This window comes from Phascolarctos cinereus, unplaced genomic scaffold, assembly GCF_003287225.1.
Source record: "Phascolarctos cinereus isolate Bilbo 61053 unplaced genomic scaffold, phaCin_HiC Scaffold_5;HRSCAF=322, whole genome shotgun sequence".
Lineage (NCBI taxonomy): Eukaryota > Metazoa > Chordata > Mammalia > Diprotodontia > Phascolarctidae > Phascolarctos > Phascolarctos cinereus.
In genome coordinates this window covers 303301152-303315705 of record NW_027555958.1, presented here as the reverse complement: position 1 = coordinate 303315705, position 14554 = coordinate 303301152, and the positions used below count along the sequence as shown (strand labels likewise).

Here is a 14554-nt window from a genome sequence, read left to right as displayed (position 1 = left end):
GAAGATTTTGGGCAGAGGAGTAACAAGACCAGATCTGTGCGTAGTAGAAAGATGATTCTGATGGTGAAGTGACAGATGGATGGGAGGTGGAAGAAATAGCAGGAAAACTTGTTAAGGGAGGGTATTGGAGTGGTGCAGGGAGGTGGCAAAAGCCTGTATTAGGGTGACAGCAGTGGAATTAAAGCGGAGGGAATGCTTGCGTGATCCAGGTAGAGCCAACAGGACTTGGTAACTGCTTGTGAGGGAAAAGAAGGAGTCAAAGAAAACCATTAAAGGTGTGAACATGGAGCCATGGGTGATGCTGCGGACAGAGGTGGTGAGGCCCGGAGGAACGAGTTTAAAGGGGAAGCATAAGGACTTTCAGGTGACAGTGGAACTTTTAGTTGGAGATACCCTTCAGGCAGTTGAAGATGCGGACGTGAAATTTCAAAGAGAAGTCAGGACTGCATGTGTGGAAGATTGCACAGAAGTGTTAACTGGAGCCATGGGAGCAAATGAAATTTTTGAAAAACTCAATTTTGGGGGGGAAAAAGTTTTCTTTAGTTTGTATTTTTTAATTAATTTTTAATTTTCAACATTCACTTTTATAAGATTTTGAGTTCTAAATTTTCCCCCTTCCCTGCCCTCCCCCCTCCCCAAGAAAGCATGCAATCTAATATAGGCTATTGAACATATTTCCACATTCCATATTAAATTTACCTACTTGTGAAAGAAGAATCAGAACAAAAAGGAAAAACCATGAGAGAGAAAAAAGAGAGAAAATAGTATGGAAAACAGATTTTTTTTTTGAAAACTAAGGAGTCTTGAAGTTTATTGTTCAGTTGTTTTCAGTCATGTCCCTATTTGGAGTTTTCTTGGCAAAGATACTGGCATGGTTTGCCATTTCCTTTTCCAGCTCATTTGACAGTTGAGGAAACTGAGGCAAACAGGGTTAAGTGAGTTACCCCGGGGTCACACACCTAGAAAGTGTCTGAGGTCAGATTTGAACTCTGGTCTTTCTGGCTCCAGACCCAGCCAGCCCTTATCCGCTGCACCACCAGTTCCCCTGGGAATGTTTGTAGGTAGATGGGAAAGAGGCAGTGAGTGGTAAGTCCGAGATTGAAGAGAGGTGAAAGAGAAAGGACGACTATTGCCTTGGGCTTCTGGAGGAAGGCAGGAAGGAATGGGATGGATACCTCTAGTGAAGTGACCAAAGGGAAGCAAGAGTGGATGATGGGGGTAAAGAGTTCCGAAGTTGCATAGCCTCTATATTTTCAAAGGAAGTGGGTTAGGTTATCTTGGGAGCCAGGCTGTAACTGGGGCTGAGAGGAAGTTTGGAATGGTCTTTTGGGGAAATAAGATAAAAAGTAAATAAACATAGATCGGAGGATTGTTGAGTAGCTGCAAGAAGAGCCTGACTGAGATTTTGTATCAAGAATTTGTAGTGAGTAGAATTGTTGGTCTTGTAAATTGCTCAGAATCCCAGGAGTGAAGGAATCAGGTGGTGAGGGTTACACAAGGTTGAGGATTCATTGGGAACAGGAGAATGTTAACGGGACAAGACATTTTTGGGTAATAGCTGGTAAGAGGTTAAGGTGCCACACCATCTGTAAAATGAACGCATTGGAATATCGGAATCTGAGGTCCTTTCTAGTTCTAAATTCTATGATGTTATGTAGGGAAGCCAATACATAGACAAAGGAAGTGAGGGAAAACGAATGGGGAGAACAGAATAGGGGCTGGTGATGAGAGCAAAGAGTAGATTTTAATGTGAAGGAGAATTGGAAGGATAGACAGTTGTGGTTGGAAAGAGGAATTTCAAAATTCTAGATCTTGGAGCTGGTGTAATAAAGACCCAGTTTCTATCCTCAAGAAACTTAGAATTTGGTAGATAGGACAATATGGGGGACACATAGCATAGTATGTTAATGATTGAGTCTCATAAAAGAAGTACAAAGTAATTTAGGAGTCCTGTCTGGAATAATCAGGCAAAACTTCACAGAGATGGAATTTAAACTTGGCCTTGAAGAATAAATAGAATTCCAATAGGCAAAAGCTGAGGGTGAGAAGGGGATTCTAGATGGTGGGAACCTGAGCAAAGGTAAGAATTCAGCAAAATACAAAGTGTGCTTGGTAAACTGAAGTAATTCAGGTTGGGAGGACCACAATGTATGTGTGTATGTATGTATACATACATACATGCATACATATATATCTTTAGTGGGCCATATGGGCAGAAAGGTAGATTGAGTCTAGGTCAAGGAAGGCCTTGAATACCAGGGCTGATGTGAAGAGGCAACGGATAGGGGAAAAAAAGTGGCATAGGTAGTAACTGACAAAAATGGAGGGTACAAGAGAAGAAGCAAAAGGTTTTGAGCCTGAGTAACTTTGAGAATTGAATTTCATAACTAGGAGGTCATTGGTGACCTTTGAAAGAAGGAGTAATTTCAACAGAGAATGTGTTCATTGTTGAATGAATGAGTCATAGCAAAGAATCAGATTGTCAGGAAATCAGATTGTGAGTGGGTGATGAATCAGAGCCATTGAGTATAAAGCCTTCTTTTAAGAAGGTGAAAGAAAGGAGAGAAAAGATAGTATTGGCAGGATCAAGGGAAAGTTTTTGTTCTGGGGAGTAATGGGTAGAAAGTCTCCTTGAAATCAGGAAGACCCAGGTTCAAGTCCTGCCTCTGACAAAATATAGGTTGTGTGACCTTAGGCAAATCACTTAATCTCTCAGTGTTCTAGGCCACTCTCTAAGATTATAAATTTCTGACCATGTGCCATCTTACATTGGTAGAGGGAATTTGCTTATGACCTGGGTGGGGTAAGTTCTCTACCATGAAATCACCAGTTCAATCCACATCCCTATCCCTAACATAAGGGACACTTGGGCACATCTATAGGCAGAAGAAGGGGCCGGTAGAAAGGGAAAGATTAAAGGTTTAGTGAAGACAAAGGATAATTGATGGGACTAGATCCTGGAGGACTCAGAAAAGATTGGAATTCACTGCACAGAAGGGTTTGCCTCGAAGGGGTAAGGGGACAGTTCATCTTCTTAGATGGGAGGGAAGGAGAAAAGTGAAAATACTGAACAATTCTAGGGTGGAAAAGAAAAATTGAAGGTGTTACAGCTTGAGGACTTCTCTTTTCTCCAATGGGATAATATTTGTAAAGCACTTAGCACAGTGCCTGGCACGCAATAGGTGCTTAATCAATGCCCTTCTCTTCCCTTTCCCATCTCTCAGTAGAATAACAGCCGCTGAGGTCATCTCCTGGGAGTGAACAGGGTTGGGCTGGGCTCCAGAGTTTAGGTGCATGCAAAATATTTTGACTAATTAAAAAGTCAACGAGAATTTTTTTTTAGCATCACTTGCAGCAGAGGGGGGTTAAGCTAGAGTTAGACAGTATGGATCTGTAGTAAACAAAGTAAGCACAGGTTCTCAACTTTAGCAATGTTTGGTAGCTAAAGAGTAGAAGCGGAGAGGAGGATATTGGGGGATTACTCAGGCTTGGGAATTAGCAAAGGACAAAGGTGGAAGGTTAAGATGGGAAGGATTTCTAGCACAAGTATGATGAAATGGCTGATTGCATGGTGCAGTTTGGGTACAGAGCCAATTGAAGCTTTGTTGTTCAGTCATTTTCAGTCCATTCTGACTCTTACATGACCCCATTTGAGGTTTTCCTGGCAGAAATACTGGAGAGGTTTGACATTTCCTTCTCCAGCTCATTTTACAGGTGAGGAAACTGAAGCAAACACAGTTAAGTGACTTGCCCAGGATCATATAGCTAGGAAGTGTCTAAGGCCGTTTTTGAACTCTGGTCTTCCTGACCCTAGGCCTGGTGCTTTGTCTACTAAGACACATAGCTGCACAAGAGGCCTAAAGAATAGGGAAGAATTGAGGGATTTGGAGGTCATATTAAAGGAGAAGAACAGGTTCAATAAGGGTAGGAGTGAGATGAGAGGGATGGAAGTTATAAAGGTTTTAAGGCAGAGAAGTTAGAGTTGTTCCTTGTGATGCCAGGGTCCAGCACATGGCTATGCTTGGGGGTGGTTGAAAGCGGAAGGAAAGGAGCTGTTCAAGATGATAGAATTGGAGAGTTGGAAGGGACCTTTGTAGTCGACTGGCCTAACCCATAGCTGAAGCAAGAATCTTCTCTGCAAGTGGTCATCCTGCCTCGGCCTGAAGATGTACAGTGGTTGGGAATTTACTGCTTCTCGAGGGAGCCCTTCCCTCTATCGGACAGCTTGAATTGTTTAGTCAATTAAATTCAGCAAACATCAATCCTATCATGTGTAAAGTATTGTACTACCTTCCGGGAACAAAAAGATATGATGCAGACCCTATCCTCAAGAAACTTATAAACCAGGGCCAGCTAGGTGGTGCAGTGGATAGAGCACAGGCCCTGGAGTCAGGAGGACCTGAGTTCAAATCCAGTCTCAGACACTTGACACTTTACATTTACCAGCTGTTTGACCCATGGCAAGTCACTTAATCCCATTGCTTAGCCAAAAAACAAAACAAACAAACAAACAAAAAAAACCCAAAAAGAAACTTATAGACCAATGGGGGAAGGGACACACACACACACACACAAATAGTAATGCAAGATAAGTACATAATATTATGAGGAACTTGGGGAGGGAAAGATGACTTTCATCTGGGAGAGTCAGGGTCAGCACTGTGGGCCTTGGAGAAAAGGAGGGAGTTCAACAGAAGATGATGGTCAGGAAGAGGAGTCCATGCTAGGCATGGCAGACAACTTGAGCCAAGGCAAAAAATGTGGAAGGGGACACTAAATGAGTGTAGTCTGGTTTAATTTGAACAGAGTACACAAAGAGGGGAAAAGTGAAATAAAGATGGGAAGGTAGGCTGGAACTGAACTGTACAGGGCCTTAACACCTACTATGTACCAGACACCCTGCTAAGTGCCTTACAAATATCTCATTTGATCCTCACAACCCTAAGAGGTAGATTATAGTTGAGGAAACTGAGGTTAAATGACTTGTCCAGTGTCCACACAGCAAATAAATGTCTAGGGCAGATTTGAACTCAGTTCTTCCTGACTCCAGGCCCAGGGCTCTATCCTGCTGTACTGCCTGGTTGCTAGCTGATCGGATTTTTGTACTTAATTTCAATTCAATTAAATTTTATTCATTAAATATTTATTAAGTGTCTACTATGTGTCAGGCACTGTACTAAGCACTGGGGATACAAAAAGAGGGGAAAGACAGTCCCTGCCCTCATGGAGCTTACGATCTAAGGGGGAGACAACATGCAAACAAATACATACAAAGCAAGCTATATAATTAACAAGAGGGAAGGCACTGGAATTAAGAGGGGTTGGAGAAGGCTTCCCATAGGAGGTGGGATTTTAGTTGGGACTTAAAGGAAGCCAGGGTCAATAGTCAGAGTGGAGGAGGGAGAGCATTCCAGCCATGGAAGATAGCCAGAGAGAATGCCTGGAGCTGAGAGATGGAGCGTCTTGTCCAGTGTCACTGGGTTGAAGAGTTATGTTGGGGGGTAAGGTGTAAGAAGACTGGAAAGGTAGGCAATGTATTTGACATGCAATGGGAGACCCCAAAGGTATGAAGTAGAGGAATAATTAGATCAAAGGGGTACAATAGGCATATAGCTTGGGAAATGCTGTGAAGAATGAATTGAAGAGGGGACAAACTGGGCAAAAAGATCAGTTAAGGGACTATAGTATGGGGGCAGCTAGGTGGTGCAGTGGATAGAACACCGGCCCTGGAGTCAGGAGGACCTGAGTTCAAATTTGACCTCAGACACTTGACACTTACTAGCTGTGTGACCCTGGGCAAGTCTAGCCCTAGACTATGGTATGGAAAGATGAGACCCTGAACTAAAATGATTTCAGTGAGAATGGAAAGGGATCAGGGAAGCAGAACCATTCAACAGAAGATTAGAACTTGAAGGAATCTTAACAATAATTTAGTCCTACCTTATTTTACAGATAAACAAATTGAAATGACTTGAACAAGTTCAGGCAGGTGATGGGAATCAACACCAATTCTCTTTCCACTCCCAACACAACTACTCAGCAAGACCTGACAATGGATTGGATTGGGGGGTGGTGGTAAGGGAGAGGAAACAGTCAATAATGATTCTGGGGTAACAGTCTTAGATTTCAAGGGCTATGGAAGAGAAATGGAGGTAGGTGCAGGGTTTTGGGGGAGGCTCATTAATTTAGATTTAGATATGTTGGACTTGAGATACAAGTAGGTCTTCTAAGTGGAGACCAGTAGACAGTTGGAAATGTCTGAAAGACTGAAAGCTGAAGGACTTCTGCTGAATATAAGGTTTGGAAATCATCTGTAGAGGTGGTAATTGAAACCATCTGAGTGTAGATCACTAAAGGTGAATAGAGAGAGAAGAAGGAAGGACTTTGGTTAAGCTAGTGAAGTCATTCCAGCAAACACCATAAAAGGGTCCCAGAAAAACTAATGGTAAAGAAATCAGAAAAAATAAAAGAAAAGCAGAAGTACTCTCCATCCAATCCAGTCCAGAACTACACAAAAAGATGGCTGGGATCCTCAGGAAGCCAGTAGAGACAGATGTCTAGGGATGCCAGCATGAGTGCAGGTAAACACAAAAGTCCAAAGTGTCTAAGGTGAGCTTGGGAAATCAGTGAGAGCTGCTGTAGTGGTGGGAGGAGGGGAAGTCTTGCCAATGGATCTGAAGCCAGATGAGCAGAGATGTTGTAAGCCAGTACCAGTAATCTGGTGCCTGAAGCCAGATCCTGGTCCTCACCTATCAGAACACAAATGGGGGATAGAACAACCTGCCTAGGAAGCAGCAGATTGTAGCCAATTCTGTCCATAGGTGTCAACTCCAGGACAGCTGCCTCCTAGGAAGCTTACTCTTCTATTTTGTCATTCATAAAATAAGGAAAATGTAAACCTCCTCAAGCTATGGTGGAAAAATGACCTATGACATAATAATTTTCAGGAACTGAGGTACAATCCTCATCATCACAACTAGCATTTATATAGCTCTTTGAGGAAGTTTTCAAAACACTACATACATCTCATGCAATCCTAATAATTCTGGGAAGTAGGTGCTGTTATTATCCCTATTTTAAAGATGAGAAAACTGAGACAGACAAAGGTAAAGTGACTTGCCTAGGGTCACACAGCCAGGAGGAGTTAAGATTTGGACTCAGGTCATCCTGACTCCAGGTCCAGTGTTTTATCCATTGTACCACCTAGCTGCTGGGAAATGTATGATTGGAAAAGAAGGGTCAGTCATGAAGCAAGAATAAGGACTGACAGATGGTTATCCTGAGTGCTTCATTGTTTCTAGTATAATATTAAAAGACCTAGAGGAAGGCCTCCAGTATATCAGATAGACATCCTCTTGGCAGATTTATGAGAGAATTGTTTGTCCTTCGTTCTCGAAGAGGACCAGGACATCAGGAAGGTGATGCCATGACTTCCAGGAGAATTGGATTTAAGTGAGAGAGGACTGTGCAAAGTCACCAGCCTTATTTTCTCCTCTAGAGCCATCTGGGTCCAGTGGCCAGATATAGTTCAGGAGGACTGGATATGGCCCTTATGGGAGAATATACAAGAGTCAAACAGGATGAAAAGATATGGAAGGGTTGTAAACTGCACCATTGGAAGATGGACCCTCATGAATGCAGTTGTGGAGCCATGGAAATCCCATTATTCTCAAAACTTTTTGGATCCTGCTTATGTCATACAACATATTTTTAGCTACCCCTCCAAGCTTGGCACAATCTAAAATTTTGCTAAGCATGCCATTTCTGTCTCTTTCCAAATGATTGACAAACACATTGAATATCATATATCCAAGGACAAAGCCCGGAGACACTCCACTAGAGACTACCCTCCAGGTTGACATTGATTTGTTAATCAATACTCTGGCTCTTGTCATTCATCTGCCGTCTCATCCGTTCCACATTTCTCCATCTTGTCCACAGCGATATTACGGGAGACTTGGTCAAATACTCTAAGGTTCCTTCTAGTTCTAAATCAATTATTCGTGTGATCCCAGTGTAGTACCCCAACCCCATACTCCTCCAATTAGCCCTCAAGAGTTGGAGGCTACTATTCAGTAATTGGATACTTAGTAGGCTACACTCAGGTTCTAGGATTAATTTGACTGTAGATTCCCAGGGATAATTCTCTCAAGTCTATGGTCAGCTCTCTTCTTTGCTGCCAAAGGTCTTGTTCCTTGAAGCTCCTTCCTGCTTAACTGTGTCAGTGTCTGTCTAAAGAGGGTATGTCCCTGTTTCCTGATGGATTTAGTGTCTTCTACCAATAAGACAGCTCTATTTCAAAACTCCATAGCCAATGAAGAGGAAAAAATAGAAAATCCCTTCCTCCCCCTCTTCTCCAGAGGTAAAGAGTGATTTCCTTTTAGGAACTAGGTTGAGGCAGCTAGGTTGTAAATTAGTGTTGAAAACTTGAGTTCAAATCCAGCCTTAGACACTTGCTAGTTATGTGAATCTCAGCAAGTCTCTTACCCTCTGTTTGCCTCAGTTTCCTTATTTATAAAATGGGGGAAATAAAAACATCTACCTCCTTGGATTGTATTGAGGATAAAATGAGATAATATTTGTAATGCACTTTGCACATTTTAAAGTGCTATATACATGTTGCTATTACAAGCTATTGGGTTCTTACTAATACTGTTTTCCTGCTTAGATGGACCCAAGAAATAAGGAACTGAGCTTTTTAAAAAGCCATCGTGGGAGTCATGGCCAAGCTTCCTTTCTAATTCATTGGAGGAGAACTCTTTCACGTTTGCGTTAAGGGATACAAAGTATAAACATATTTTTACATTTAGTTCAACAACTCATTACTGCCCCTTACTTTCTATTTTTATATCTTCAGCTGGGGAGTTGGTCAAAAACCAATCCCACTACATAAGTCTAGAGTCTCTATTGGTCTTTACACTCTTAAAAATTATTGAGGATCCCTCTAAGATCTTTAATTTTTTGTGGGTTATAGCTATCAATATTTATTGTATTAGAAACTAAAACATCTTAATATTATTATGAAAGTAGTTTTGCAAGGACCCCCTAAATAAGTATCTTGGACAGAGGTGTTCTGGATACAGTTTGATTGTTAAATTTTCATTGCAAACATTTACATCTTGGAAATTGTCAAATGCTACAAATCAGGGCTTGATTTATTGTTCTGTTGAATGTCTAGATTTAAGAAAATGATGGAGGAAATGGTAATAATACATTTTAAACTTAAAAGTGTGTCTTTCACACATTTTTGGGGTGGGGGGAGAGCTGGTTAAACATTTACCAGCATACCTGTGGTGTTATGGAAGCCCAAGGGTTCTTTTTTTTTTTTTGGCTAGGCAATGGGGTTAAGTGACTTGCCCAGGGTCACACAGCTAGTAAGTGTAATATGTCCCAAACCAGATTTGAACTCAGGTCCTCCTGAATCCAGGACCGGTGCTCTATCCACTGTGACACCTAGCTGCCCCCCAAGGGTTCCAAGACCACACTTTCAGAACTGCTGGTCCAATCTTGTTTTTCAGTCGTTTCAGTTGTGTCCGACCCTTCCTGACCCCATTTGGGGTTTTCTTGGCAAAGATACTTGAATGGTTTGCCATTTCCTTCTCCAGTGGATTCATTCTGTCAGACAATCAGCAGCTAAGTGACTTGCCCAGGGTCACACAGCAGGAAGTGTCTGAGGCAGGTTTTGAAATCAGAGCTTCCTGACTCCAGGCCCAGTGCTCCATCCACGGAGCCACCAGCTGTCTCCCCTCCAATTTAGTAATTCTCTAAAAAAGAAAATGAAGTAGGTTTGACATGCTTTCCAGCATGAACCCCTTCTAGCTCCTAGTGATCACCCTTTCTTTTTCTAAGACTTATGAACTGTCTTTGAATTATCTCTTCTAGGAGCTTGCCAAATATTCATGTCAGGCTCACCTGCTCATCATGTGAAGAATTCACTCTCTTCCATGTTTTTGAAAATTGTAACGACTGGTGATCTCCAGTCCCCCAACACTTCTCTCATTTGTCACAGTTCCTCAGAGATGATTAACAGCAGTTCAGCGATCACATGTCCGCTTTTTTAGTCCTTTCCCCCTACTCCCCTAGATGTCATTCACCTAGGTCTAGAGACTTGAACTCTGTAAGAACAATCACATTCATTTTTAAATGTCCAGAGACATATCCGTATCCAAAGAGTGACTCTCCACCACTTCAATTACCTTGTTAAACAGTGTTCTGCCTTTTTAATCTGAAGATCATTATCCTTGGTAAGAAGAACAAAAACAAATAGGACCTCTTTATTATCAATTATTCTCTGGCACACCCTAATCCAATGGCTTAATTCCTTCCTTATTTCTCTTCTCTTTCTCTTCCCTCCCCTCCCTCCCCCCTCCCCTCCCCTCTTCTCCTTTCCTCTTTTCTTTTTTTCCTTTTTTCTCCAGCATGGCTTCTCTCAGCCAAATACATCCTCAGCTAGTTCTGACACAATTCTGATAGGACTATACCATGTTTGTATGCAACTGTAATTACTTGCCCATTTTCCCATACACTGTATACTTATTTGGGGCCGCTAGGTGGCACAGTGGATAGAGTACTTACTAGCTGTTGACCCTGGGCAAGTCACTTAACCCTGTTTGCCTCAGAGGCTCCTCACCTGTAAAATGAGCTGGAGAGCTCCTGTATCTTTGCCAAGAAAACTCCAAATGAGGTCACAGAGAGTTGGACACAACTGAAACAACTGAGCAACAAGAACGAGTATTTTTATTCTTAAAATCCAAGTTCATTGATGAGTATTCAGGGCAACCATATGGATCTCTTTAGATAACTGTTCCTGGCAGCTGGGTAGCTTATCAGATAAAGCACTGTGCTCAGAGTTAGGAAGACCATCTGAGTTAAAATCCTGCCTTACACAGATACTAAGCAAATCATGTAGGGGCAGGTAGGTGGTCTAGTGGATGGAGTGCCTCTGGAGTCAGGAAGACCTGAGTTCAAATGTGGCCTCAGACACTTACTAGCTATGTGACCTTGGGCAAGTCACTTGACCCTGTTGGCTTCAGTTTCCTCATCTGTAAAATGAGCTAGAGTGGGAAATGGCAAATTACTCCAGTATCTTTGCCAAGAAAACCCCAAATGGAGTCACAAAGAGTCCGACGTGACTGAAAAATGACTGAACAACAAAAAAGCAAAGCCTTTTGTGCCGTGCCTCAGTTTCCTCATCTGTAAAATGGGGATAATAGCATCACCTACTCGTTAATAACAGCAACTTCAGGGATATTTCGAGAATCAAATGAGATGAAAGCACTTTGTATACCTTAAAGTGCTATATAAATATTATCTATTATTATTATTATTATCATTTCACCTTGACAGCCTCTGATCCCTCATTAGCAAATTTAACTTTGAAAGTTTCAGGCTGTGGGTTCCTACCTATTTTTCCCCTGAAATTTTTGAAATCGATTCCCCAGGCTCTCCTGTACTTATCATATTACGTTGAGTATTCTCCTTCTTATCTGTTATGAACTTTGAACTTATTTGTTACGATCCCTCCTCACCACCACCCAAAAACCATTTTCCCTTTATTGGTCATCAACATACGTATTAGCATCAGGTGCTAAAGCTATTAAAGAAAGTGGAAGAGTTCTCCAGTTCATAGGTCATGGCTCTCATCATATGTAGAGCTGAGGGACACATTAAAGATTATCTAGTCTCGCTCCTTCATTTTATGTGTATAGTACTCCTAAGACTCACATTAGACTAGCTGTTTGGGCTTCCAGAAAGGAGAATACCACTTTTCCTTTCATGGTTTTAAGGGGTAACCCTAAGGATTTGGAGATTTCTAGTACTGTCACTCATAGGTCCCCACCCAGTGTGCTACCCAATATCAATCAAAATAGTGGATACAAATTAGTTCCTACAAAAGAGGTATTTACTGAAAAGATGTAGCAAAGACAAAAATTATGAAATATTTCTCAAACGGAGGGTGCACTCTCCCTTCAACACACTTATAGTTCCTGGGACAGTGGGTTCAAATTTAAAGCACAAAGGCACACATATAGGGAGCACGTCGGGGCAAGCCAAGGTTTATCTTATGGTTCCCGGCTCTGGGAGTATTTTTTTTTTCCCTTTTGTGATGTTCTCACTGATATGCTTTGGGGCAATGGAAAAGTTATTCCCTTGCTCAGCTGGGATGACTCTTTTCAGGGCTCAGTGTCTTGGCTTGTGGATCAATCCATTGCCGGGTTGGGTCAGGCAGGTCGCTTGGCTGTTACCCTGACTCATTGGACTCAGCTGCTACTGCTCCTAATTAAGATTGCTGATTATACCTCGTATGGCTTTGGATGGTCTCAACAATTACCTGGGCACTCCTCTCTTGGAATGCTTGTTCATCCAAGATTGGGAAAGAGTAAACACAAAAGTAAATGAGTGTCCATGTATTCATGGACAAATGGGTGGGCAGTGGGTGTGTCTTATTCCTACTTGGCAACTCTTTTCTGTTCTTGTATTTCTCATTGCCCCTCAAAAAAGGCCAGCCCAAAGAGTCCTAGTCACTACATAGCATCAGCCCTTTAGTTATTCATGGCCAGAAGATGGCTCACCAAGCCTCCATGTATTGGGCTGGAACTCGGCAGGGAATGTTGTCTATGTTCTGTAAATTCCATCAGCAAGGACAAATCCAAGAGGACTCTTAAGTTTGGCCATCCCCCTCCAACATATATATAAAGGAGGGACCCCTTCCTTTAATTGATATGCTCAAAGGATCTAATCACATGATGAGGTGTTCCCCGGTATTCCTTTCTGAAGGACAAACACTGAGTTGGAAGGCTCACCTCCATTGGCTAGCTGTCTAGTTGGCCACTGAAGGACTTTAAGTAGCTAAGCCCTGTAGTTAGTCAGGAGGTTGTGAGACCTTGAGGGAGTTAAAGGGCAAGTCAGCAATTGGAGAAGAGCCCAGTTTTTCATCTTTGTGGGTTGGGAGGAGAAGCAAGAGAGGATGTTTTCTAAGTTCTGGGCCACTGCAACTCCCTCAGGTTCTCAAAATTGCTTGATACAGTTAAGGGAATTTAGGACCACCCCCCCCCCAAGCAAAATTATTTTCCTAAGGTCACACAAGTACTAAGTACCAGAACTTGATTTGAGCTGAGGTCCTCTGATCCCAAATCCTGCATTCTTTCCACTATACATGGGGTTCTTATTCTCCCAGGGTTCATGAATTTAAAAAAAAAATCTGGATAATTGTATTTCACTATTATTGGTTTCCTTTGTAACCTGATATAATTATTTTTGTCTGTTTAAAAACATCATTCTTAGAGGGGGCCATAAGTTGTGAATTGATTCAACCATTATTTAGAGTAATTTGGAACTATGCCAAAAGGCCTATAAAACCCTGCATATGCTTTGACCTAGCAATACCACTACTAGGTCTGTATCTCAAAAGGGATAAAAAGCAGAGGAAAAGGACCTATATGTGCAAAAATATTTATAGCATATCTTTTCTTGTGACAAAGAATTGGAAATTGAGGGGATGTCCATTAAATGTGGAATGGCTGAAAAATTTGTAGCACACGATTGATGGAATACTATTGTGCTATGAGAAATAATGAGCTAGACGCTCTCAGAAAAACCTGGAAAGACTTACATGAACTGATACAAAGTGAAATGAGTAGAACCAGGAGAACACTGCACACAGTAACAGCAATATTGTAAAATGATCAACTGTGAATGACTTAGCTATTCTCTGCAATACAATGATCCAAGACAACTCTGAAGGACTTATGAAAAATGCTGTCACTCCCCAGAGAAGGAACTGATGGAGTCTGAACACAGATTGAAGCATACCTTTTTTAACTTTATTTTTCTTGGATTTTTATTTTGGCCTATGTTTTTTTTTTTACTCCATGACTAATACGGAAATATGTTTTGCATGACTACATATGTATAACCTATATCAAATTGCTTGCCTTCTCAATGAGGGGAATGAGGAGGGAGAGAGAGAATTTGGAACTCAATTTTTAAAATGAAAGTTGAAAATTATTTTTACGTATAATTGGGGGAAAATAAAATACTAAATAAAAAAATGGGTCCATAGACTGCCAAAGGAGTCCATGGTACCCCAGAGGTTAAGAACTTCTATCCATACCTGATGTTTCAGTAGACAGAAGTGATAAGAATTGAGGAGAGCATAATATGGATGATTAGCATAAATTTGAAAAGATGGTGATCTTGGGGAATAAGTAATATGCTTAAAAGCATAGCACGTTAAAGCTAGAAGAAAACTCAGAGACTCATTTAAGAACTATTTCTTGGGGCAGCTAGGTGGCGCAGTGAATAGAGTACCAGCCCTGGAATCAGGAGGACCTGAGTTCAAATTTGACCTCAGATGCATGATACTTACTAGCTGTGTGACCCTGGGCAAGTCACGTAACCCCTACGCCTCACTCCAAAAAACAAAAACAAAAAGAACTATTTCTTGTCCCATGAGTTGGGGAGAGATGGAGGAGGATATGTGAGTAATGCCCTTTCTCCCCAATTCTTCCTTCTGGCCTTGTCATTTTCTGGGCTCAGGCTCTGGGACCAATGG

General features: G+C 41.7%; 1 protein-coding gene across 1 annotated transcript in view; it reads left to right on the top strand.

Moving 5' to 3' along the window:
• Window positions 1–283: 283 nt before the first annotated feature.
• HAP1 (huntingtin associated protein 1) overlaps window positions 284–14554 on the top strand; it is a 47349-nt gene continuing 33078 nt past the window's right edge. The window contains exon 1 of the mRNA XM_020972691.1: window positions 284–436. Coding sequence (XP_020828350.1) covers window positions 284–436 — 153 coding nt within the window. The remainder of the gene's footprint in view (window positions 437–14554) is intronic.